This window comes from Dermacentor albipictus, unplaced genomic scaffold (assembly GCF_038994185.2).
Source record: "Dermacentor albipictus isolate Rhodes 1998 colony unplaced genomic scaffold, USDA_Dalb.pri_finalv2 scaffold_25, whole genome shotgun sequence".
NCBI lineage: Eukaryota > Metazoa > Arthropoda > Arachnida > Ixodida > Ixodidae > Dermacentor > Dermacentor albipictus.
In genome coordinates this window covers 2,165,253-2,192,973 of record NW_027225579.1, presented here as the reverse complement: position 1 = coordinate 2,192,973, position 27,721 = coordinate 2,165,253, and the positions used below count along the sequence as shown (strand labels likewise).

Below are 27,721 nucleotides of genomic sequence, written 5' to 3'. Positions count from 1 at the left end.
CCACTCAGCTACGAGAGATACCCCACGTGATGACATTTTGTTTGCAGAGTCAGTAATGCTGTGCACAACTAGGTAATCGATCTCACTGCGTGGTAACGTGCTAAGGGCAGCACGGGAATCCATAAAAATGGTAATCTTCGATGTGCTTAACTTCTCTAACACGTATTTAGTGCGACATTAATCACTCGTAGCTCCACAGTTGTTGACGAGGTGGGATGAAGTATTTGAAATATACGTCGTACGTGAGTCGAAGGGCAGAAGAAAGCTGCAGAGGCGCCTTGACTGTCGCTGTGTAGAGATGCTTCTGTGAATATTGGAAGTTAATCTTCAAATCCTCTAAAGTGTGAGACTAAGCCAATTGCCGAAACAGACATATCAGACATTTTGTGTAGTCAAATTGTGAAGTAAAAGGGGAATACGTGCTTCGTGATTTATTTTGGAAGTGAAGGCGTAGCTGAAGCAGCATGTTCAGACATGTCAGTGATATTCATAAATAGCGCTGCCATTTCGGACGTGAGATAACGGGTGGCGAATAAGACAATGAAGGAGCGACTGACCATTCGATACACAGTGCAGACGCTCAATATGTTATAAAGCTATATAGTCTGCTTATAGCATCAGCAGTAACTGATAGGCTTCAGTGAGTAATGCAACAGATTGCGCCTCTCAAGCTAATCCAGGCATGAGTCGACCGGCAACGCGATTATCTCGTTTCAGTTGGGCCATCAAACTAGGTGGTACGTTCAGTACTGCTAACGCATACATCACGCTTGAGAGTACAGGTGACTGGTGCACCTGTACAGCCGTTGTTTGGTCGCAGCCAGCACCTGTAGCAATCATGGAGGCCAAATACTTAAGGAGGGAGTGCAATTTGCGTCGTACAGATTTAACGGCAGGACGCCAAGACATACACCATTCACCCCAAATAACGCTGTTTTCCCACCCAGCTTATAAGCGTTTCGTTAAGGTAACATCGGCTCATTGTTCGGTGAGCGCGTTGTTTAGGGTGATGGGCTATTGCAGCCAATTTAGCAGGTGATATGTGCAGACCAACTTCACCCAAGTACTCCGAAGTCATGTTTAGAGCACTTTGCAAACTTGCACGAAGCAGCGGACCAAGGTGCGAAAGGCCGCTTATACACAGAGGAATGTCATCTCCGTAAGCAGCTTATGCTCACAGGGAAGTTTCTGTCCCGAGGAAAACGACTTGGAAGCGCAGCTACTACAGTTTTAAACAAAAGCGGTGATAAAACGCTGCCCTATGGGACACCACACTTCACATTTCGGGAATCACGAGTCATTCCTCCGACTCGCACTTTCATCCGGCGCTCCGATGGAAAATTATGCATAGAGCGGAGCAGACAACCCAAAATTCCCGCACTTTCCAGAGCGAAAATAATCATCGTATGTGGAACTGAGCCGAAAGTTTGCTGGATGTACAGGAAGAGCACGTAGGCGGAATGTTTGTTTGCTTTAGCAAATTCAAGCGCTGAGACAACGTCTGATATGCTGTCCAGAGCTGAACGGCGTCGGCGAATGCCACTCATGACATCAGGTAAAAAATTCAGCTTCTCCAACCAGACATGTTGGCGAAACAAGGCCATTCGCTCGATTAACTTTATGACATGTGAAGTTAGGGATATTGGCCTGTAGGACTTGAGGTGTCTTGCAGGGTGCTTAGGCTTTAAAATTGGTATGGCCACAGACGATTTTCATTCAGCAGGGATTACACCGGTTCTCCATACTTCCTTATACTCTTCCAGAATGCAGTCATGCAAACTCTTATCAACCTTTCGCAATGCTTGATGCGTCACACCATCTTCATCTGGAGCAGTGCGGCGTTTGGACAGGCTCAGAGCGTGTCGCAGCTCCTCAAGAGTGAAATGTGCCTCGTCCATCTGACAGTCTGGACCATAGGAAGCGGTTATAGTACTGTGACTTGTCAAAGAAGGAATGTCGCCATTTGGGGTGTCACTGGATGCAGGAGAGACTAAAAGGTCTGCAAATGCCTGCGCTGGAACTTTTGGTGACTGGTCAGTCGCTATGCACAATGCATCCGTAGGGTTCTTGCAGATTTGGGGAGTGCGGAGAGCCTCCAGTATGCGCCATACACCTTCAAAACAACGTCTAGCATGCAGCGAACTACATAAGACATCCCAGCTCTTGCGACGAAGCTGTTTTGTATGCGGCCGTGTGGCTGCAGCAATGCGATTATACTTAGTCCAGTCGATGCGTCGTTTGGAGCGCTGTGCCCGCCTATAAGCACATAGCCGATATGCGGGGAGACGCAATAGCTGTAGGTCGGGGTTTGGTTTGCCGATGCTCCATCGTCGTTCTACTGTAGCTTCTCGTAAACACTCACTATAAGTTTGAATGAGCTGTCTTGAGAAGGTGCCTCAGAGATCAGCTGATGGAACTTGTCCCAGCTTGTCACTGTACACGCGGCAACCTGGCGGCCCGCAGTATGTGTTGGTGTTAATAAAATGGGTAGGGGATCTGAGCCCCACGGGTCAGGTTCACATGATCAGGCAAAGCACACATCTATCGTTGATATCGCAAGGTCTGTAGTGGAATGCTCCTTTCATCTACCTATAAATGTAGGTGAACCATCATTCAGTATTCGCAGACCGTTCTTGAAAATGATCGCGTTAATCTCTGCCCCATGGTTGTTTTGTGGACGGCAACACCATTGCGGACGGTAGGCATTACAATCTCCGCATAAGAGAAATGATGGACCACACCGAGATACTAAGCACTCAAATGGTGAGGTATCTGAAGAATGTGTAGGCCAGTTGTATATGCTTGCCACCATCGTAGACACACCCCTCAGGCTCACAGTAACAGCTGCACACTCAAACTCATCGTCACAGATGACGTCTGTGTTAACAACCGCGACATCTGAGTCAGCACGTACGTACACTGATGCTTTTGAAGCATTGCGCGTATACACCGCGTTCACCCCTTGGAAAGAGCCACAAGCTGGTTCCGCGCACCGAATATTACTGTGGGTACTCACGAAGCCTGGCAATTCATATTCGCATTTCCTTACGTTAGTTACCTGAAGCGCTATAACTTCTGGTGGGGTCTTCATAGCGATGAGTCAAAGAACCAGATCAGCATGCCGCGGTCGCATAAATCTGGCATGCCATTGCAACACAAAGGGGCAAGGCTGCTGACAACTGCTAAAATTGTTTCCGGTGAAACGTCTAGTGAAGGCCGTCGAGGACTGGAACGAGGGCCTCCAAATCTAACTCTGCTGCTGACGCTGCTGGTGTCTGACGACCAGTGATTGGAGATCTGATGATGTTGACTAGCATCTTCAGAAGATTGACAAGTTGTACATTGTCGTTCGCTGAGACCGGTTTAGGTACTATGTTTGCAGTGATTTCCACTGTGGTCGAAGCCTTCCTAGAGACTTTTTCCGACGATTGCGATGGTAGCTCTGGCCCCGATGAGCCTGCTAGGCTAAAAGTCCGCCGCCCTACTTTCCGATGCGTTGTGTCTTTGTCAGTCTTTGGACGCGCTGCTTTTCCAGTCACTGCAGCAGCACTACGGCGACTGGAGCTTTCATCTCTGGCCGCCTTCTTTTTGGCTTTCTTTCTTAGTGCCTTTAGTTCATTCTTCAATGAGGGACATCCTTTATCATCAATTTAAGTAGAGCCCTTTTCGTAAGCCTACAGGTTTCTGCCGCGTACGTGAGTACAGGTAAGGCACATCTGTTATACACTTTTCTCTCGAGGGATAATGGCAACCTGCTGTTCATGATCTGAGAATACCTGCCAAACGCACCCCAGCCCATTCTTATTTTTCTGGTTATTTCAGTCTCATGACCCGCATCCGCGCTCACTACCTGCCCTAAGTAGATGTATTAGTTTACCACTTCCAGTGCCTCGCTACCTATCGTAAACTGTTGCTCTCTTCCGAGACTGTTGAGCAGTACTTAGTTTTCTGCTGATTAATTTTTAGACCCACCCTTCTGCTTTGCGTCTCCAGGGCATTTGGTCCCCTGAGTTACTAAGCAAGGCAATATCACCAGTGAATCGCGAGTACTAAGGTACTCTCATTCAACTCTAATCCCATATTCTTTCCAATCCAGGTCTCTGAGTGCCTCCTGTAAACATGCATTGTAAACCTGTAAAGGTTTACTATGCGCAATGTGTGTTTACATCCTCCTGTAAACACACATAGCATTGGAGAGATCGTATCTCTCTGCCTGACGCCCTTCTTTATTAGGGATTTTGTTGCTTTCTTTATGGGATACTATGATGGCTGTGGAGCCAGTACAAATATTTTTCAGTATTTTTACATACGGCTCATCTACACCCTGATTCAGTAGTGCCTGCATGACTGCTGTGAATTCGACTGAATCAAACGCTTTCTCGTAATCAATGAAAGCTGTATATAAGGGTTGGTTATATTCCGCACATTTCCCTATCACCTGATTGATAGTGTGAATATGGTCTATTATTGAGCAGCCTTTATGAAATTCTGCCTGGTCCTTTGGTTGACAAAAGTCTAAGGTGTTCCTGATTATATTTTCGCACGCCTTATTAAATACTCTGTAGGCAACGGACAGTAAGCTGATCGGTCTATAATTTTTCAAGTCTGTGGCGTCCGCTTTCTTATGGATTAGGATTACATCGGTGTTCTTCCAAGATTCCGGTACGCTCGAGGTCATGAGGCACTGCGCATACAGGGCGGCAAGTTTTTCTAGAACCATCTGCCCACCAATCTTCAAGAAATCTGCTGTTACCTGATCCTCCCCAGCTGCCTTCTTCCTTTGCATAACTCCCAAGGCTTTCTTTACTTCTTCCGGCGTTACTCGTGGGATGTCAAATTCCTCTAGCCTGTACACTCTAGACAAACAAACAAAAAATCGGCAGAGACAATCAAGAGTGCTCGCGTGTGGAAATGTGAAACATTATAATCATTTTGCGAAATGTTTTTTTTTTCTGCGCGTTTCTTGCCTGCGCAAGCTCTCGCCTGCATTTTTAACAGCGCCTCGGTAATGCCAAATGAAAACCCGCCGAGCGGCTCAACGCACTCACTTGCATGCGAACAGTTTATAACTCGAAAGACCGCTCAGCGGCGTTTAATCGGACGTTAATGCTTTTTATTTTATACAGCCATTTTATACATTCATGATGTGGCACCACCTCCTACATATTCGGTGCGCCGTCACGCGCCCAATGACGCACGCACTAGGCTACACGTTTAGTCAGCCACATGGAAGAGATGTTTCGTGCGCAATGACACACTACGTAGGCACACATTTACTTAGCAAGAACCGAGGAGCAGCCGTGGCGTCGGGAAAGCCTGCTCGTCTCGCACCCAGGAGGCCCGGGTTCCATTCCCACAAAGACAGGAACCACCCTGAAAAATTTGTCGGCAATTCGGGTATTTTTCATGTGGTTTTACTCGTTGCTGTCGGCCATATTTTGGTACCAGCATTCGGTAACGTCGGCGACTTCAAGGCCGGATTTCGCGTAATGGTTCACATAATGACTTCGCAATAAAACATGGGGGTTTCGTTAAGTTGTTGACAAAGGGTATGGCGCAGTTGGTGAAGACTTTGACAGTGGCATTTGAAATAATTTAGATTTTTGGGAAAGTTGATGGTGTCATTATTTGGCGTGGAAAAAATTGTAAAACACAGTAGAGGAAATGCAGTATAACAATGATGACGACGGAACTCTTCGTTTTTGTATGTACGTTCTTAAGGCAGAGCACGTTTTCAGATGATAATTAAAGTCTAGCTAATAATAATTATCCAATGCCAATTCGTAGTGCAACACTTTCATACATAAACGAGATGGTTTCTTAAAAGAAGCAGACCAGCTCACATTATGAGAAAATGTGACAATATTGTTTGAAGTTGATGCGATTTGTACTCTGTTAACAATGCTGGCGTGGGTCCCCACTTCTAGTTACTTAATTAATTCAAATTTATTTATTTATTTATTTATTTATTTACTTATTTATTTATTTATTTATTTTATTCTCACATTCTCCAGCTCATTGAGGGGCTATAACTGGTGTGGGGGAGTAAAAAATGCGATAACCTGAAAGGCACTTAACCGCATGGAAGAAAAATAATATAGATACTGCAAATCTGCAAAGAGGGAAGCAGTAAGCAGAAAGCAGTCAGCATTAGGCAAAATAAACAAATGCTCTTATGGATACTAGGAAAAAAAAGACAAGGTATAGTCAAGACCAAAGGGACACAAAATCTAATCAAAACAGAAACGATGCAAGCAAGGCACTGATAATTGCGGCAAGTTGTTAGCGGAAATGTCCACACACAGAGAAAAGCTTAGAGATTTGTTAAACATCTTAAGGAAAGCTCGCTAAAGGATACAAACTGTACTTGTGTATTGATACATGTATATTAAAGCATGACGCTTCTTTTGAGAATGCGTACCATTGTCCGTATGATATACATAGACTGATAGTGCTTTCGTTATCCTTCTCTTTCGTGCAGGTCGTGCGCATGTTGATAGCCGTCGTGACGTTGTTCAGTGTGAGCTGGCTTCCATACAACGCATACTTCGTGTACGTTTCGCACAACCCACACGTGGCATACCTGGACCACATCCAGCACGTGTACCTGGCAACGTACTGGCTCGCCATGTCCCATGCCATGTGCAACCCCATCGTGTACTACTGCATGAACAAAAGGTCAGCATGCTTCCATAGTTCAAATACATTCACTCGTAGCATTATTTACTCCAAAAGGCTGAATTCTGATAAGTTTAAATACGAGTACCACATAAAAGCTGACATTGGCGTGTAATCCGTAGTTGGAAGCGTCAGCCTAATGAATAGATAGTTTATTTATATATTCCATGTACCCTCTAACGCGAAAGCATTTAGAGGGGAAATGATGTGGGTTACAGATTGTTGCATAACATTGGCAAAACTACGGTAAGTTACAAAAATATAATACACGTGCGAACACGATGATCCATACAGTAATTATCAGTTCCTTGGGTTCTTTTAAACATCTACTTTGTATAAGTACGCTGATATGTTTCAGTTTTAGGTATTTACTACATCCTGAAGGCAAAAATATGTTCCAAGCAGAACAGGCACACGTAACAAAGTGCAAATCAGGTGCGAAATACAGTTGAAAAGATAAACAAAAAATTATGGAGTTTTACGTGCCAAAACCACTCTCTGATAAAGAGGCACGCCCTAGTGGAGAACTCCGCAACTTTTGACCACCTGGGGTTCTTTAACGTGCACCGAAATCGGAGTACACGGGTGTTTTCGCATTGCACCCTAATCGAAACGCGGCCGCTGTGGCCGGGATTCGATCCCGCGACCTCGCGCTCAGTAGCCCAACACCATAGCCACATAGTAAAGCAATAAAGGGGACTAGTTGGTGAACGTTCATGGTTATATTGCACTTGGTTTTACACTGACGATATTAAGTGAAGGACAAGACGTGGACGGGCGTAGCGCAATCTACCAACTGTTTAATACTGTTAAAGAACGCGCTTATATACAATGAGATATGGCGCAGGGGGGGGGGGGGTGAGATATAAAAAGATAGGACAAGGTGATGACATGTGATCAGAGTTCGGGCTAGGCATACGTCGTTCACTTGCACCCGTTCGCCCTGGCAAACTCGACCTCAGCTTCGATAAGGACGCAGGATCCATAGAGGCCAATCCTAGTTGTATGGTTTGTCAGACTAAGCACGTGAAAAAGTACGTGGAATGTGCTACTTCAGTCGTTTACCAAATCCCACTAGATTGCGGGAAAGTATACATTGGGCAAACTGGACGTTCTCTAAATGATAGGTTACAGGAGCACAAATACACGTGCGAGCTTCTGGCAGCGCCTAGCAACTTGGCTGCACATTGCAAACAATGGAAATGCTCTCCGCTACTATAAAGCGCCACAGTCATTGGCAACGTTACTAGACTAGCTTCAGTTTTAAAACTCGGCGCCGTTGCGCGGAACCGCCACCCGCCCGCGCCTTCGTGGCGCTGCAGTCGCGCCCGGCTTCACTTCCTCACTAGCCGGCTACGCGGGCGGGCCGGACTAAGCGCGCGGTGCAGCGTATTGTGTGGTTCGTTGTTGAAGGCGAATTTCAGCAAGCATGTAATCCGCGAAACTGCAGCTTTCGCCGAGTTTGTTGAGAATATAAGCAGACCATGCCGACGTGCTGCGCACCTGGCTGCATAGGCGGCTATCGGAACGATGTCGACAGTTCGGCGCGCTGCTTTTTCTGTGCCGCCAGCAATGCGACGCTTCGCTCGGCGTGGAACAGAGCGATTCTGTTGTTGTTGTTGTCCTGAGTGGCCGTGGCACATACCCACAGTGGGGGATTGGCCAAGAATCGGGCGGTTTAATTAGGTGCCTAAAATAATAATGATAACAGGGGAGTTAACAATTTGGGCGTGTGAGTTTAAAAGTAAACGTTTTGTGTTTGGAGAAAAAAAGAAATAATCAGATGAAAACCGGGTATAAGATAATGATAATAATAATAAAAATAATAATAATAATAATAATAAAAGATAAGAAATAAAAGAAAGCTATGGTTGGGAGGGAGAACGATCAATCTAACATGGAAATCGATTAGTTTCAATGAGGTAATTTTGTATCGCCAAGCAAACATTTCTGTTGCTGAACCCAACAATGGAGGCTCCAAAAGATAGGATCACAGGCACTGATAAAGTCAGACCAATAGAGCGAAGCGGGATTTCGAGTAGTCGTTTTCTCATAATAGAAAAACGTCTGCAAGACAACAAGAAATGGTCGATTGTCTCCGCTTCGCCACAGCTAGAATGAGCATAGTGGTGAGGGGACCAGACCAGACCTGTGGAGGTAGAAGTTCAATGCAGGTATACGGCAGCGCAGCTTCGTGATGGACACTTCAATTTTCCGTGTTCGGCAAAAATCTCTGTTCCAAGGGTGCAGGAGATGTCCGTACTCCACAGAGTTAGTAATTTCGGAGCCTGATACTGACTGTATAATGATACTCCTGCGAAATCTAGCTGCAGTTACATAAGCAGTCAAAGGGCAGCAAGGAAGAATCGGGCCACTTATCGATGCCTTGGCTAGAGAGTCTGCAATTTCATTAATGATTAGTCCTTTATGGCCGGGCACCCGAATCAAACGCACGCTTCTCAAGTAACCAGGTACCAATGATTGAAATGTCCTCATCACGCGAGAATCACCAGAAGCAGTAAGGAATGAGCACAATGATAAAGAATCAGTAACTATCACGGCTGACGTAATTGATGGTCCTAATTTGCGTAATGCTAGCACCACGGCCATGAATTCGGCTATTCCTTGTGTCGACCGGCACACGCGCTCGTGCCACTGCTCCTACGTTCATCGTCGTCTTCCACAGCTGGCTGCGTTGCCGTTCATCATTCCAGCGCTGAATTTCACTTCTGTCATCGTAATGGGGAGGCCGCGTTTACGGTGGGAGGGGCCATTGCTTAAGGCAGTATGAGCCACTCATTTTCTTACGTAACGGATAGATTTAATTTCTGAAGAAACTAAATTTTGAATAATCGCAAATCGGGCGAAAGCAGCTAATCACGCCTCCGAGCCTACTCGAGACATCGAACGCAAGCGACAACGGCGGACTACGGGCATATCGTCAGTGACGTCGTTCTCTCCGTCGCAGCCGATGTGTGTGTTACCGCATAATTCAGAAATACTTTAATGAATCCTCTAGATTAACCCAGTGATAAACACGGGCCGCACGTTTCAGCTTCGCTGGTTAACCATCTTCACGGAGTGGAAGAGCAGATGATATTTTTGTGTGTGTGTGTGTGGCTTGTGTGTTCAAAGACTGACCTCATCTTTCTTTTTGTTGCGCTTCTTTGGCGTGGCGAGAAGCCTCGGTCGGGATGAAGATCATCCTAATCACACACTTTGGCCAAATGTTCAGGCTTCTGAGCATAAACTGCGCGAAACGTTAAGACGGCAGGAAAAAACACAGCTTCCGCGCTTCGCTCTATGCGTTTCTTTCTTTCGTGCAGTTTACCCTTATTACAGTATGAACCAACTGGCCCGATAAATCTTATTGCTGTAGGTGGATACCGCTTTCTCATGGTATCACTAATTCGGACAAGGGAGAACGCCAGCGAGCGTGAAACACGCGCAAACTGCCCGTCCGCACGGGCTGAAGGCTGCGGCGAGGCGTCTGCAGTGGAGCCCGATGGAACGGCGCTGCCATCTGGCGGCTGTCACAGAAGTGGCGACACCGGCTGTAAGCGCGCGGGCGGAGAGTTTTACAACTGAAGCTAGTCTAGTAACGTTGGTCATTGGCACGTCGAAAACAAAAACGGAGTGAGAAATAGGGGAAGCGCTTGCGATAGCTAAATATAAAGAGATTTGCGTAAGCAAATCTCCATCCATCGCGCTTATTGAAGCAGAGGTCGAGTTTGCAAGGGCGAACGGGCGCAAGTGAACAATGTATGCCTGGCCCGAACTGTGATCACATGTCGTCACCTTGTCATATCTTTTTATGTCTCCCCCCCCCCCCCGCGCCATTTCTCCTTGTATATAAGCGCGTTCTTTAACAGTATTAAACAGTTGGTAGGTTGCGCTACGTCTGTCCACGTCCGGTCCTTCACTTAATATTGTCAGTGTAAAACTAAGCGCATTATAACCATGGCCATAGGCACTGAGCAACCATGGTGGGTACAGTTGAAAAGATGACGTTAATAAATTATAGAAGACAAAATAAAGAAAGTTGTAATCAACACGTAATTAGTAAGCCTAATTTAGACGGATGCACCCAGGCATTGTGCTCGTAAAAAATGAAAATGTTAGCTTTAGCGAAATACGGAGTTAGAGAATGGGCTCCATGATGTCTTGTATGTCTGATGGTTAGAGTGGATAAATATTGTTACATGGAGAAGAGAGGTTTAACTATATTTACAGGTATCTACAAATCATTCACTGGCATATAAGATGGAAGACATCCGTGCGACATCAGCGAGCGTCATCATCTTCCGTACCGTCCTCAGCTTCGTCTCTGGTTGTGCTTGATAACAATACCGACAGTGGCGAAGGCGCCGTCCCGTTGCTAGCAAGATTGCCCATCTGGTATCGCTTAATGGGGGTGACGTGGACGACATCGGTAGAAGGTCGAGACATGGTGGAATCGAGAGCCGTGATTTCATATGTGACGTCGGTCACTTGGCGCTAGACATGGTAGCAGCCAGTGTAAGGCAAAATCAACTTTTCGCAAAGGCTCATTCACCGTGACTGTGTCCAAAATAGGGCCCTATCACCAGGGCTGAAGTGAGCATCGCGGTGGCGGGCATCATAGAAGTGTCATTGCTTTTCCTGCGAAGCGATAAAGCGCAGGCGGGCAATCTGGCGTGCCTCTACAGCTCTGAAGATGGCGCTGCGGGTTTATTCTAACGACCTGTTAAGAACGGCGGGAAGGAGCATGTCAAATGGCATCATTGGATTTCTTCCGTGCAAGATATAAAACGAAAAAGAAAACCTGCAGGGCCATGTCGAAAAATAATAAGCAAATGTTACGAAGGGCAGAGCCGCGCCCCAGTCATGATGGTCGGCAGAAACATACATAGTAAGCAAAGCATGTCTTTGAGAGTTCTATTAGGACGCTCTGTTAGGCCGTCAGCCTAAGGGTCATATGCCGTTGTTAACTTGTTCCTTGTGGCGTTGCAGTGCAAGAGTTCCTGGACAACCTTTGATGTAAAACAGCGGCCCCAGTCTGTGAGGGGCTGTCGAGGAGTACCGTCATTAAGTATGACGCCTTCGAGGAAGTCGGCGACATCGGTTTCAATACCCGTTGGGCGAGCCTGAGTGGTCGCGTATGGGGTCGTGAAGTTGGTAGCGATTGTTATTCACTTATTTTTGCAGGAAGATAGCCGGAAAGGACCAAATCTAAAGTATGGCACCGATGGTACGTCAAGGGGTTACATCTAGCTGGAAGTACTGCTGGTTTCTTGTGGCGCTGTCATTTTTCACAAGAATTGACGTAGCCGCAAACGAAACGGTAAATACCGGACCAAAAGAAGTGATGGGGAACACGACCATACATCCGAGTGACTCCGAGGTGACCTACGATAGGAACATCATGTAGCTGTGCGAGGTCAGTTTGATGCATACGGGTGAGAATAATCAAGAGCAGTTGAGGACTGTCAGGGTGCATGCTGTAACGTCTCGAGACGTCATCCTGCAGCACAAACATACGCAGAGAAGGGAAAGCGGTTTCAGAAGTCAGCCGGAGAATGACGTCTCTCAAGTAGGGGTTACAGAGGTGCTCATTTACGCTGTTCATAAACGCAGTAAACGACAACACGTACGTATTCTCGCAGCTGTCAGGAAGCCCCGGTGGGCCTATTGGATGGCGCGACAAGCAATCATGGTCTTCATGCAATCGGCCGCTTTTACGCACAACTGTCTGTGAGTAACCCTGGTGTGGTAGAGCACACTGACCGAGACGTCCAGTAGCATCCTTTAGGGATGAAATCCAGCTTAAGGCATGATGGTCAGTGCTAACTGTCAATGGCCTACCACCCAAGTAGGGGCGATATTGTAGCACTCTTCAATTAAGTACACTAAACACACTCGTTTATTTGGGGCGAACTTGTGTCCGGGAACTCAGTATTAAGCATTCACACACTTCAAATGAAGAGTTAACAGGAGCCTTTTCCACAGTCAACCACGTCTCCGCCGAACGCACTTTTCACGCGCCCCGAAGGCCAAGAGCCACGCCGTGGCTTCTCATTGGATGGCAGACTCGGGCGCTGCCGTAAGCGCGTGCACGGGAGACACGCGCTGTATCGCCATGCGCGAGGCGTTGCTGGCGCTCTTCTAATGGCGATGCGACGAGTAATGGGTTTTAGCGATGAGACGCTTGGAAAGGTGCCTCACGAGAGTGCTCGTGACTGGCATGTGGAGAGCTCTCTGCGCCATTTGTCCCCCTCCAAAAACGCATCGTCCCGATGCGTGTGAACAAATTTATCTATTGATGTGTTTTCATTGCCTGTCGTAGTAAGGCTTCATGCGGACTACGTGCACGACATCCGCATGGATGTGCCGCTTTGATCGCTCGTGCTCATGAGGGATGACTTCGTAATTCAGGTCACCTACTCGGCGAATAACTTCGTAAGGTCCAAAGTATCGGTGGAGGAGTTTTTCACATAGTCCGCGACGACGCACTGATGTCCATACCCACACTTTGTCGCCTGGATGGTACTGAACTTCTTTGCGGCGGAGGTTGTAGTAGCTCGCGTCCCTACGTTGTTGCTGGCGGATACGGAACCGTGCCAACTGCCGGGCTTCTTCAGCTCGTTGCAGGAAGTCGTCGATGTCGTACGGGTTGTTGTTGTCATCATCTACCGGCAACATAGCGTCCAGTGTGGTGGTTACTGTGCGGCCACAGACCAGTTGAAATTGAGTGACCTGGGTTGTCTCCTGTACTGCCGTATTATAGGCGAAAGTGGCGTAAGGCAAGGTTGCGTCCCATGTCTTATGTTTGAGATCGACATACATGGACAGCATATTGGCCAGGCTTCGGTTTAGACGTTCCGTCAGGCCGTTTGTTTGGGGATGGTATGCAGTGCTTTTTCTGCGACTGGTGTGAGTCATCTTCGTCAAACATTGCATCAAATCAGCTGTGAAGGCCGCTCCTCGATCGGTGATCACGACCATTGGTGCACCATGTCGCAGTACTATATTACAGACGAAGAAATTTGCAACTTCAACTGCCGTTCCTTGCTCAAGGCAGCCAGTTTCAGCATATCGTGTTAAGTAGTCCGTCGTTACTACGATCCATCTCTTCCCTGACGATGATGTTGGGAACGGGACAAGAAGATCCATTCCAACTTGTTGAAATGGAGTCTTTGGTGGGTCTATGGGTTGAAGAAGGCCGGCCGGTTTCACGGGTGGTGTTTTGCGCCTTTGACATTCGCGACATGTCTTCACGTAATGCTGCACCGACGCTAACAATTTAGGCCAGAATTATCTAAGATGAATTCAGGCGAACGTTCGGCTGACACCTAAGTGACAGGACGATGGTTCATCATGGCAAGCTTCCAAAATTTCTGGTCGCATGGCTGACGGTACGACGAGTAAGAATTTGTCCTGGTTGTGTTGAAAGTTTCTCTTGTAGAGCGCATTATCTCGGAAGCAAAATGACGATAAACCTCTCATAAACACACGTGGGACTTGGACGTCGTATCCTTCGAGGTGTTTCATGAGTGGGAGCAATTCTGTGTCGGCCCGTAGACGCTTGGCGATTTCCGAAGCTGTCATCGCTGTAAGAAACGGGAAATCTTCTTTTGAAGGAGTAGACTCCACTGGTGAGCGGGGCAGGCAGTCAGCATTGTTATGTTTTCTTCCAGACCTGTACACAACAGTAATGTCGTATTCTTGGAGCCGGAGGCTCCACCTCGCAAGTCATCCAGACTGGTCTTTTAGGTTTGCCAGCCAGCAAAGAGAAGGGTGATCGCTGACTGCACGGAACGGCCTGCCGTAAAGGTATGGTCGGAACTTACTGATGGCCCATATGACAGCCAAACACTCCTTTTCTGTCGCAGAGTAATTTGTTTCAGCTTTCGAGAGAGTGCGGCTAGCATACGCCAAGACTTTCTCTTCCCCATTTTGCCACTGAACTAAAACCGCGCGGAGACCAAGATTGCTTGCATCTGTGTGGACTTCTGTGTCCGCTGTCTCGTCGAAGTGGGCGAGGATCGGTGGGGCTTGCAATGGTTACTTTAGTTCATTGAACGCAACCTCTTGTTCAGCATGCCACATGAAGGGCACGTCTTCTTTAGTAAGTTTCGTCAGAGGTACGGCAATTTTCGAGAAGTTTTCGACAAATCACCTGTAATAAGCGCATAGTCCCAAAAATTGCCGTACCAGCTTGTTTGTAGGCTTTGGAAATCGTGCAACGGCAGCAGTCTTGTCGGGATCCGGAGCAGTACCTTGCGTGCTAATGACGTGACCCAGGAAACGAAGTTCTTGGAATCCAAACTGGCACTTTTCCGGTTTAATGGTTAGGCCGGCCGAGCGGATGGCTTGAAGCACTAAACGCAGCCTCTGGACATGCTGGTCGAATGTTGCGGAAAGTACCACTGCGTCGTCTAGGTAAACTAAGCATGACTGCCATTTAAGACCCGAGAGGACACTGTCCATCATGCGCTAGAATGTCGCCGGCGCACAGCAGAGGACGAATGGAAGCGCTTTGAAATCATACAGGCCGTCTGGGGTTATGAAAGCAGTTTATTCACGGTCTCTTTCGTCTACTTCAATTTGCCAATACCCGCTCTTGAGATCTAATGAAGAAAAATATTTTGCATGTCGTAGGCAATCCAACGTGTCATTAATGCCAGGAAGGGGGTATACATCCCGCCTGGTCACACTGTTCAATTTCCGGTAGTCAACACAGAATCTCAATGTATTGTCCTTCTTTCTCACAAGGACTACGGGCGACGCCCGCGGGCTGTTTGATGGCTGAATGACATCATCCTCAAGCATCTCTTGCACCTGACTCTTTATGATCTCTCATTCAACCGGTGACGCTCAGTACGGATGTTGGCAAACTGGCCTGGTTGCTTCATCTGCTATTATACGGTGTTTAACAAGTGGTTAAATTCATTTATAAGGTCCTCCGTCATTTCTTTCTGGGCTGGCGACAGACTTTGGTTGATCGCAACTGATGTTACGGCGCCATGCATAGTTTGGACAGCAGGTTATCTTGACGCTAAGCCACATACATCTGTGACCGCAGTAGCGCTGTGCAGGAAGGCGATGGCTGTGTTCTTTGCGACGTGCTGAAATTTACTTCTGAAGTGCGTCTGCAATACATCAGCACACCCATCGCGTAGTTGAACAATTCCTCGTGCTACGCAAATACCTCTTTTCAACAGTAGCTCGAAGTTCGCCTCCGCTATACCTTCCGAGTCGTCGAATGCTTCGTTTCTTACGTGAACCAGCATGCTGCATCGTGGTGGCACGGTGTGTCATCGTCGGTAACCCGCAAGGCAACGTGTTCTATCTCCTCCGACTCTTGCATGTCTATAGCCTGCTTCGTAGAAAATGACGCGCTAGAATTCTGCAGGTTGATTATGGCACCATTTGTTAGGAGAACGTCCATTCTGAGTATTACATCCTTCGAACATTCTGGTAGCACGACAAAATCAGCGACGTAAGAAAAACCCCAAATTCCGATTCTCACTGTACATCTACCCAGGGGCATAATGAGGTGCCCCCCAGCCGTAGGTATCTGGGGTCCACTCCACGGCATCAAAACCTTTTTCAATTCCTTGGTCAGTGCATATCTTACGACGGAATAATCGGCACCTGTGTCAACTAACGCACTCAATTCACGACCGTCTATTGCAATGCGCAAGTATGAATAAATTCTCTGTTCACTTATCTTATTCATCCGCTTCTGTTCGTCGCGGCTGCTCGGTAAACTTGACGGAGGATCTTGGCTTTTTCGAACATCAGCGGCCTCGCCTCCACAGGTCGCTCACTTTAGTTTTCCAGACGGGGGCTGAGTGAACGACGCCTTGGTGAAATCGAGGATGGCCGTGGGCTTGGTGATCGGTAGCCTGCAGACGTTGATGATCGGGGCTGGTGTTGGTATCAAGCATCCATATCCTGTTGTCGGGTCAAGTAGTCCTGAATTTCGGTGGGTCTTTCGCCATTACGGGGAGAAGGCGCATTTATCGTAAAACCGCGAAGGCCTGCTCTGTGATATTGGCACATTCTGCAAAGGTGTCCAGCTTCCCCGCAGTGGAAACAGAGTGGCGTCTGGTCGGGTGCATGCCACACGTCACTTTTTCGTGGCCTCAGCTCTGCTAGAAGGGTTCCACTGCGCAGAGTCGGCTGGCGGCTGCTGGGAGTCGTGAATGAAGGACCATGCCCGGTCGCTTGACATAACACATCAACGTACGTTGGCACGCGACGTACGGGTGGTGGTTGGTCATGATGGACAGGCGGTTCCTCACGTCCTGGCTGCAGAATGGAGTGGCGAACTTCGTCTCGAATGACGGCGGCGAGAATGGAAACTGTCGGCGTGGCTTCCGGTAGCTGCAGCTTTCGAAGCTCCTCCTTTACGATTGATCTCACCAGTTCCCTTAGTGCTTCGGTGTTACTGCCTGGGCCTGCTGACAGGATATCGGCTGGTGCGCTGGTGACATCACGACTGTAGTGATGCGCACGCTGCTGCAGCGCCTTCTCTATGGTCGGCGCTTCGGTGCGAAACTCAGCAACACTGTGTGGTGGGTTGCGGACGAGTCGTGCAAAGAGCTCCTGCTTAACGCCACGCATCAGATGGCGTAATTTCTTCTCTTCGGTCATGTTTGGATCCGCGCGCGTGAAGAGACGGGACATGTCCTCGATATACATGCCGACACTTTCGTTAGTGCGCTGGTTTCTGGCTTGTAGAGCGTGCTCTGCCTTCTCTCGCCAATCGGTGCTGGCATACGGGGCAAGCAGCTGTCGCTGAAATTCTTCCCATGAAGATAGCGTCACTTCATGATTGACCATATCCTCGCTGACTCCTCTAACGAGAAGTACACGTTGCGAAGCTTCCGTGTCTCGTCCCAGCCGTTGAAATCTGCCACTCGCTCGAAGTGCTCTTACCAGTCTTCCACATCTTCGAACGTATCACCGTGGAAGGACTCGGGCGTGTGTGATGGCTACAAGATGAGCTGGGATGATGCCACTTGGCTGGTCATGGCTGTGCCGTCACTGGTAACTGTTGCCTGCACTGCTGCAGCAACAGGAAGCGGTCCGAACTCGGGTGAGTCTCCTCGGATGCGGCGGCTTGTGCGCTGGTGTACTGGAGTCAGTTCCCTGGGTTCAAATCGCTGAGGGTCGGGGCTCCGTTCTCGTACGAACTGGCGAATTTCAATCATACCCCGCACCTCCACCAGAAATGTAGCACTCTTCAATGAAGTACACTAAACACACTGGTTTATTGGGGGCGAACTTGTGCCCAGGAACTCAATATTAAGCACTCACACACTTCAAAAGAAGAGTTAACAGGAGCCTATTCCACAGTCAAGCGCGTTTCTCCGCCGAATGCACTTTTCACTTGCCCCGAAGGCCAAGAGCCACGCCGTGGCTTCTCATTGGACGGCAGACTCGGGCGCTGCCGTGAGCGCGTGCACGGGAGACACGCGCTGTATCACCATGCGCGAGGCGTTGCTGGCGCTCTTCTATTGGTGATGCGACGAGTAATGGGTTTTAGCGATGAGACGCTTGGAAAGGTGCCTCACGAGAGTGCTCGTAACTGGCATGTGGAGAGCTATTTGCGGCAATATTTATCAACTGGCCAAATTAGGGCAATGTACTCGCGTTCAGTAGTGGAGCAATGGCGCTCCGTTCGGGACGCAATAACACGCTTTGAACCTTATTGGCACTGAGCCTAAATAGTGCCGATTCCGTGACCGGTGGTATAGGTGCGAATTCGCATTGGAGCGGCCACGTCAAAATGGGCAAGAACTGTTGGTGAAGTGAACCGCATGGTAAGCTCAGCGAATGCCATGGCTTGTTCCGGACCACAGAAGAAAGCCGCGTCTTTCTTGAGAAGTTCTATGAGAGGACGTACAACGCTGGTAAATTTCCGTACGAACCGGCGAAAGTATGAGCAGAGGCCCATAAAGCTTCGAACGTCCTTTGCACAAGTCGGCACGGGAAATGCACGACCGTGGGAACTTTCTTGGGTCGGGACGGAGGCCGGAAGAAATATTTGGGCCGTATAAACAATTGAGGGTATGGAAGCGGATACACGCCTTTCTTTGTTACTTTATTAACATGGCGATAGTCGAAACCGAAGCGCCAGCTGTCATCGTTCTTTCTACAAGCATGACCGGGGAAGCTTAAGGACTACAAGAAGGCTCTATGATATCTCCCGCAAGCATCTTGTCGACTTCCTTCTGTATCACTTGGCTCGCAGAAGGGGAGAGGCGGTAGGGTCGTTGGTGAATCGGGCTGGCGTCTCCCATGTGTAGCCGATCTTTCACAACGGACGCTTGACCCAGTGGTCAGTCATCGCGATCGAAAACGTCCCGGTACGAAGGGCGAAGGCAACGAAGTGTGTCCTCATGGCGGGTCTGAAAGTCAGGAGCAATCATTGCCGTAGAAGGTTCTAATGCTCGGAAAGTTGGGTCCGAACCCATAGAGGGAGGTGACGTAGTATCTCTAGCTCATACAGAAATATGGCGGTCGCAAGCCGATGCGAAGGTTGTAAGACAAATACCATGAAGTAGCATTTGAACACAGGGGCCGAAATTCTTCCCAGGAAGATAGGGGGCATTGTCTTTTATACGAAAGACAGTGCGTGGGAATGCGGCGTTCTGCGACAGGAAGACGGTGGCTTTGGGTGAAATGACGTAATCGCCATCGGCCACAGGTGCATAGGGTGAAACGGCAGTATAGGTCCGGGCTCGGTGACGTAAGTGAACGTAGTCAGGAGAACATCGTCGACTCGGTGCAGGATCAGGAGGATAAACGGCATGCGGTATAAGGCGAGGTGGACAACACCCGCAGAGCAGTCGATAACGGCCCAATGTGCCGACAGAAAATCAAGGCCTAAGAGGATTTCGTGTGGGCACTGCTCCAAGGTGTAAAACTACATAGAAGTATGACATCCGGCTAGATTAACATAGGCAGCAACGCCAACTAATAGCTAGACCTCCACCATCGGCTGCGCGGACGATAGCGACTGCGGCAGGAGTTAAGACTTTCTTGATGCGCGTACGGAGGTTCCAGTTTATGACCGATATATGTTCTCCTGCATCAATTAGTACTATTACAGATGTACCATCCACGTCCACGTTGGTGAGGCTGTGATGGCCACGCAGTGTAAACAGAGGAATTTCAGGTCCAGCTTCCAGATGGTCGTGACATGCTTACCTCTCGGAGCTGCACCAGTTAGTTTTCCGAGGAACGGCGGGAGTAAGGAGGAGACCGGCTCAGCAACGAGGATGCGGCGAGCGGGAAAGACGCGGGCGTTGCGAAAGGGAACAGTTTGGTAGTGTGGGCAGAGCTGTTACAGCGATGTTTTCTTCGAGATGTGTTGGATGTCGGGGACTACCAGGCAGCCGCGAGGTATTTCAGAAGCTCGGCCTAGGCTGCGAGTTCTAAGAACTCTGACAATGGCGGGAAATACGTCCAATGCCTCCACAGCAGAAGCAGAGGGGCTTGTCATCAGAAGTGCGCCATTCTTCCGGCTTTCCATAACGAGGACGAGCGTACAAGATTCCGGGTAGATCGGGTACACCGGATGAGCGACAGTCGGGTCTGTTGACTGGGGAATGTGACAAGATCCCGATGTTGGCCAATTGTTGGCGTACAATGGTCTGGATGAGGCATATGGTTGCATGGGAATAGTCTGCGGCGCGAACCACGGGAGGAAGTGGCGAGGCAGCTTCAAGCTCCAGGTGGACGATGCGCACAATACTGTCAGATGCAGCGGGCGCGGGAGGGAGGCGGAGATCACCGCGGGTAGATGTTGCAGGACTGTCAGGAAGCTTAGAAAAGTAGTCGATAATGCGACGGCTTCTGGCTTCATCGAAGCGCCGGCATTGAGCATGGTGCCCTGCGCTGTCCAATAGTTCTTGAATACTAGGAGAGGCAACGCGTCGTCCGCGATTCCCTTGAGGATATGGATGACCTTTACTGGTTCTGGCATCTTCTTTTCAGGTTAGCGAAAATAACGGTCTGGTTCCAATAATTGTGTCCACTTACCCGTTCGTATAGTTCAAGCCAATCTCCGGCGTAGGTGATATCTATACCAAGAAAGGTTCCCCAGTCACGCGGCTGTGCCACAATGACGGTGGGTACGTCTGGCAATGCGCACGAAGCACTCTCGTCTTGGGCTGGATTTGCCGGTGCAGCCAAGTAGGCCCGCTCCGTAAATCCATCGTACATCTTGGAGAGCCCTAAACCTACACTAAAATTTTATGGGGATAAGAGAGGTTTAAATATATTTACGGGTATTTACAACGCATTCCCTGGCATATAAGATAAAAGAAAGTCCGTGCGACGTCAGCTAACGTCGTCTTCTTCTGAACTGTCCACGAGCTTCGTCTCTGGCAGGAGCGTACTGCTCTACACCTCAGAAGGTATTCACTTGCGTGTAGTGATCATCTCACCAACAGCCTTAAACTTTATTTGTATTCTTAATTTCATTTTTCACTACATCTTTCATGTTTTTTTTTAGAACCGGTCCTCCGGCGCTTATGGGAGTGGGGGCGACATATCGTGGGGGCGACATATCGCAGCGCCACCTGCCGCCCAAAGCAGCGAGCGGAGTTTGCCTCGCGTGCCATCGTCTTTGGGGATACGTTCCCGCTGGAGTTTGGCTGCACTTAATAACTGTGCGCGGCAGTATTGCCTACTGTTCGTGCGCCAGATCGAGCAGAGATTCTAGAGGGGCCCCTATGCTCTCCCTACGCGATTCAGACACGTCCGGGGTGCGGAGGCGCAGTCCTGGCGTTTGCAAGGCGGCCGCGGCCTGTGATTGCGTCCCCATTTCCTGGCGACCGGGCTGTTCGACTCCCGCGAACATAGCTCGCCAGACCAGTCGGGCTTAGCCGGATTCGGGGGTTCGAATCGCACGAAACTTTTCTCTTTTCTTTCTTCATCGTTTTAATTCTGTCTACCTGTTATTAATTTTGTTTTGTTAATTTCCTTTATTTTCCTTCTTTGTTCCCCCTACAGTTGCCGTGTGGCTTTGCACACGTCATGGCAGTAAGGCCAAAGTTTCCGATATTAGTGTTTAAAGCATATCAATTTTGTAACGCAACTTTCCAGCAGAAGGAAAACTACTTCCTCTCCATCTGTGGACCTGTTTACTAAGTGTTATGGTTCCCATTAATTTCATACATCCTATCGCTTGTTAATTCATGCATATTTATGTTTGTTTTTTGTTCACCTGGGGAGTGACCGCATGATTGATCGAGAAATATCGATCTCGCAGTCATTGTCTCCCCCTTTCTTAACATGCATATGGAAATCATTGCAGATACCCCTTCATGGCTGAGACATTTCCACTTGCCCGGTACTCCCGGGATCAACATTTTCATCACTACTATGTTTCACCGCGTGGGCATCTGGAATCAGACGCATCATAGCCCACGTTTCACATGCCATTGGAATGCAAATTCTTTAAACGCTTTACGCGCAGACATACTGCCCTCGGTGACCGGACCTTATGGCACTAGCAGTTACCGTGTCTACATTTTTCTTCCAATTGGTTTGTTACCTCAAAAACAAACGCCTCGGGTAATAATTCAAAACCCATTTCATTTACTTTCGACTGACTTTAAGCCTGTTACTGCACAACAGTAGGAACAGGTGTGCCGGCTTTTCTTTAATTTTCATTTATTGCAACAGGGGAAAGAAAGGGGCTTGGTAACAATTTATTACAATTTCAATGGCTAAGTTTTATTTATTTTATTTAAATATTTGCACATACTGGAGCCTCGTTGAGGCTATTGCAGAAGTGGGCAGTGAGGGAGTGGAGAAAAAAAAGAAAGCGAGGAAACAATATACAGGCACAAAAATTATCAATATGAAGTAAATGCAATTGTTGTCAAAAATTCTTGCATCGGTAAAGAGCGTATGCTTCCAGGTAGTGAATTCCAGAGCTCAATGGCCAATGGAAAGAAGCTGTACTTGAACATTTCTGTTCGGCAAAAGAAAGGGGTGAGGTTGAGAGAATGAGAATTCCCAGTGATAGAAGGTGGACAAAAGTTAAAATAATTATTTAGTGTAACAAGGTGCTCAGAATGAACCAGCGTGTGTAAAAATTTCATGCGGCGGCGAGATGAAAAAACTGTGAGACCTGTAGCTGTATAATGGCAAGGGTAAAACTCTCGGTTATAGTTGCGAAAAATGAAGCGCACTGATTTCCTTGGGACTGATTCCAATTTTATTATCGGATTTCTTATGAGGATTTCATATGATGCAGCCATAATCAAGAATCGGGCGGGTAAGTGTTTTATACGTCAGCAGTTTGGTATGCTTTGGAGGCTTACGCAATGAACGACGGAGGTAACCGAGACGTCTAAACGCTTTGCTACATATGATATCAATGTGTTTAGAATATGACATGTCATGAGAGAAATGAAGACCTAGGTATTTAAATTCGGTTACTCTTTTTAAATCTTGACCATGGAAAGTGTATGTGAAAAGTGAGTTAACTATAATAAGTGAATACGGAAAGTTGAGACTGTTCTCCCTACTTCGAGTTTTTCAGTATTGTTAGCAGTCGGTGAGTCAATATATGAGGCTTATAATCAATAAATCTAATAGCCTTTCTTTGGATAGCTACAAGCATCTGGATAACTTTAGTAAAGCAATCCCACACAAGACAAGAATATTCTAGTTAGGGTCTTATATACATTAAATAACTGCGACGTTTAAGGCTCGAAGGGGAAGTCCTAAGCTTGAGCTTTAAGAAGCATAACTTACAGAAGGCGGAAAAACTGTTGTTATTGATGTACAGGTTCCAAGAAAAGTCACTAGTTTCTGTTGCACCCATATATTTGTATTTTCTGACCTATTTGAATAATAACTAACCACGGTTATACGGATGAATAAATATCGTTATTTTATTATGCGAAGCTAGCCAAATTTTTTTTTCATTCTTAACAACCACACTAAATTACTTACACCATTTCAGTGTATAATGTAACTTTAGTTCAAGTTGTATAGGTAAAAAGCACAAATAACTTCATGCAATAGCACACAGTCTTTCGCGAACAGTCTCCTTTGTGTTCCTGGTCTTACTATGCCCTTTACATATAGTCCTTTACATGAAGCGAAAACAGCAGAGGTACGAGAAGGCTGCACTGGGGCGCGCCTGATATGACAGGAAGACAGCTCAAATTGTTTCCATCCAGTCAAACAATCTGAGCTCGCTCTGTTAAGTTATCCTCAATCCCAGCAATGAGTATATTCGACAGATTAATATCGTTAGACCTTGTATGTTTCACACTTCTGTCTGTGGAATACAGCCCACTAACCCAAAAACAAAACCCACAACAACGACCCAACATGTCCCGCCGTTGTCCAAAGTAACATGCGCACGAGTCAATGGGTCTCTCGAAACCCAATAGCGCGATAAAACGTGAAGGCCCCTTGCGGGCTGCGTTGCGATCCAAGACCGCACAGAGGTCCGAAAAAGGGAGCAGCAACGGCCCGCCTCAGGGGCTCACTCATCGCCGGGGCGGAGGAATAGAGCACACGTTGGCGCCCGAAAGATGGTGAACTAGGTCCGGGCAGGACGAGGCCATAGGAAACTCTGGTGGTGGTCTGAAGCGATAATGACGTGCAAATTGTTCGTCCGATCTGGGTATCTGGGTGAAAGACCAATCGAACCATCTAGTAGCTAGTTCCGTCCGAAGTTTCCCTCAGGATAGCTGGCGCTCGATGGGAGAGCAGTCAAACCTGGTAAAGCGAATGATTAGAGCAATTGGGGTCGAAACATACACAACCTACTCTCAAACTTTCAATGGGTGCACGGGAGCCCTTCTGGCTTGAGGCCTCCCGCTGCGATGAGAGTGCCAAGTGGGCAACTTTTGGTAAGCAGAACTGGCGTTGTGGGTGAACCAAACGGTGCAGCTGAGCTACCGTGGGGGTTGCCTATAAAGTTGATCCTTAGTTTATTATTTGATAGAGAGGATGGCCACCATCGTGTGTTGCTGCAAGAGATTAAAGATAGAGAGAGAAAGTTTTTTCAACCATCAAGGCATGCAAGAAACTTGCATCAGAATGGAACCAAAGTTAACTAGGGCAATTTAAATGACGAGTGCAGTTCACATACAGCATTGAGATCCCAAGAGGCTCTCGTCTTATTTCGCTTTCAGTTGGCTATGAGTCTCGTCTACCGATACAGCGTTCTTTATCAAACCAACAATGAGACACATCGCAGACTACTTGTGTACAATCCTAACTGTTGCGGTCGGTGCTCCGCTTCTTCAACATTTTCTCACTGAAATACTGGGAGCTATTACAGGCGGCAGCAAGTAGGACACAGGGAGAGACTCTTTTTGAAAGCGCATGTAAATCAAGATAGATATGTAAGCCACCTTTGACGTGGGCTTCATTTTCACGCATCAGTTCAATCGTGAAACGACTAATCATGGTTGTTCCAGCTATTTGCCGTGAAGCGTCATTAAATGAACCTAACAAAGTCCTAATGTCACCCTTTATACTTGTGACCTGTCGATCTTCCTACAGCATTGTTTTTTGTCATACAAAGAGTTGTGTCACCCGAAGCGCTGAACATCGTCAGAGGCAGAGTATAACAAATTTTCATGGTATCTGTGTTGTGTTGACATGTTTTAATTCTAGGTCAGTGCACCTGTGCTCGACCAGCATTTTGCTCTCACTGCTTAATTTTGGCCTTGTTTGCAGGTTCAGATCGTATTTTCGCCAAGCGCTCTGCTGGTGTATCCCGAAGCCAGAAGCCCCAAAGGCCCTCTCGGCAAACGGCCGTGCTGTGCCCTTCCAGACCAGCTGGACAGACCGACAGCAGACGATGCGAGTGTCCATGTGCTCGCACGCTGTCCTGTCAAGAAAAGACAGGCTGATCGCGAAGAACGGAGGCTTCGCAAAGGGTCGTCACCATAATCACAACATTGACACAAGCCTCGTATAGAGGAGACACCAGCGTACTGAGACCATCTCATCGATGGGCATGATGTGCAGACTTGTCTGATCATATCAGTAAATGTGCAAAAGTGTCAGTAAACCTATGTACGCGTAATAAGCGAACCTACGAGGCTGCTGACGTGTGTGGTGAATCTCAGTTGAGCTAGCGGAACATGTAAAGCAGCCGCTGAGTCTTGTGTTGCAAGATCCTCGAAACATTCTTGCAACAATATGGCTTACAGTAATTATTCATGGAAATGAGTTCCCGTGCCTGATTGATTGTTGCATTTTTAGATAATCTATACATATTTGCTTATGAAGTGCCATAACAGCAAAGAAAATAACGCGAACGTATTATCACCAATCTAGTAAATTGCAGTAAAGCCACGGGATTTGGTGCATTCATGCATTAAAATTGGAAGCAACGCAATTAGGTCTTCCTTTTTTTTACTTTTCACAAGTAATAAACCACTTCAATGGCGCATACACCAGCAAACATTCAACATAGAATTTGCACAGAGGAGATATCTACGACATAAGCAATATCTATCAGTCTCTTCAGATCAGCGAAAAACATAACGTTTTCTCTACCAAGAACTGAAAAGTAAGGTGACAACAAACGTTCAAAATTGTCAGTTGCTCGTTTAATCCAAGTTAATTTTAATTTATTTCATCAGAAGTGGTCTGGACCTCTAGCGAGCCTAAAAGCTCTGTTCGCTATCACAATAGCCCAGCATCTGTTCTCATGAAGTACTATGCAATCATCTTCACCATCAGCCTGGTTACACCCACTGCAGGGCAAAGGCCTCTCCCATACTTGTCAAACTACCCCAGTAATGTGCTAATTTTCTTATCACATGTTGTCCCTGCAAACTTCATAATCTCATCCGCCCACCTAACTTCCTGCCGCCCCCTGCTACGCTTCCCTGCCCTTGGAATCCAGTCTGTTATCCTCAATGGCCGTCGCTTATCTTCCCTCCTCATTACATGTCTTGCCCATGCCCATTTTTTTTCCATTTCAACTAAGATGTTATTAACTCGCGTTTCTTCCGTCATCGAATCTGCTCTTTTCTTATCCCTTAACGTTACACCCATCATTATTTTTCAATAGCTCGTTGCGTCGTCCTCAATTTAAGTAGAACCGTTTTTGTAACCCTCCAGGTTTCTGCCCCCTAGGTGAGTACTGGTAAGACACAGCTGTTATACAAATTTCTCTTGAGAGACAATGGCCATCTGCTGTTCATGATCTGAGAATGCCTGCCACGGCACGTGTTATAACAATACTTGGCCAGGGGCCTAACTTGTGATGCCCTCGTTTCTATTTTTTTCCAGAAATTCGTCTACGCGCTTTTGGAATTTTATATTCGCTAACAATATTAGCCGGTATTCGCTCTTTTAAGTTCCTCTAGCATAGGAGGATGTGAATAGTGAAATCGTTTATTTGAATCCAATGCGGCACTTATATAAGCGTGCTTGAACTGTATATTACTGTTACCTTTTTTAAAGATGCAGAAGAAATATGTTAACTTGCTTTTAAAATATCAAATTCTTTTCGCAAGCTTTTGTGCAATGGCTCAGAATTGTGTAATTCAGGCACTAACATTTCAAAAGCAGAAGTTCACTAGACTAAATTCGTATGTGCAGTGCCCTGCTCTGCGATTGAAACGCCACAAAGGTGCCAGCCGGTATGCGGCCCTAATATGACTTTTTAACCTTTGAACATTGTACAGCAAGGAATTCTGACAACGTGGTCATATTTATTTATTTCATTTATTTACATCACGGCTGACCCCAATGATAGGGCTGCTTGAATGGTGGTACAGGCAAAGACATACATCACAACATCGGTTAGCATATGTCATGACATCAGTGAATACAAATATACTTTTAGATTTGCGTGAATATCATTATCTTACATTTTGCATCTACACGAAGGCAAGCGTTTGGTCACGCAATTATCGACAGTGTTACGTCTAAATAAGAGATTGGAACTGGTCAATGCCATATTCTGCTACTACGCATATGTTAAGATCATTCCAATCTACTAGTGGTGTTCACAAAAAAAAGATTTAAAAAAAATCATTTAGGCATA

General features: G+C 47.3%; 1 protein-coding gene across 1 annotated transcript in view; it reads left to right on the top strand.

The window, feature by feature from the left end:
- The window catches only part of LOC139052493 (tachykinin-like peptides receptor 86C), a 571,207-nt gene extending 545,200 nt beyond the window's left edge, over window positions 1-26,007 (top strand). The window contains exons 5-6 of the mRNA XM_070529609.1: window positions 6,482-6,678; window positions 25,393-26,007. Of these exons, the coding sequence (XP_070385710.1) occupies window positions 6,482-6,678; window positions 25,393-25,636 (441 nt within the window). The 3' untranslated portion in view covers window positions 25,637-26,007. The remainder of the gene's footprint in view (window positions 1-6,481; window positions 6,679-25,392) is intronic.
- Window positions 26,008-27,721: the final 1,714 nt, after the last annotated feature.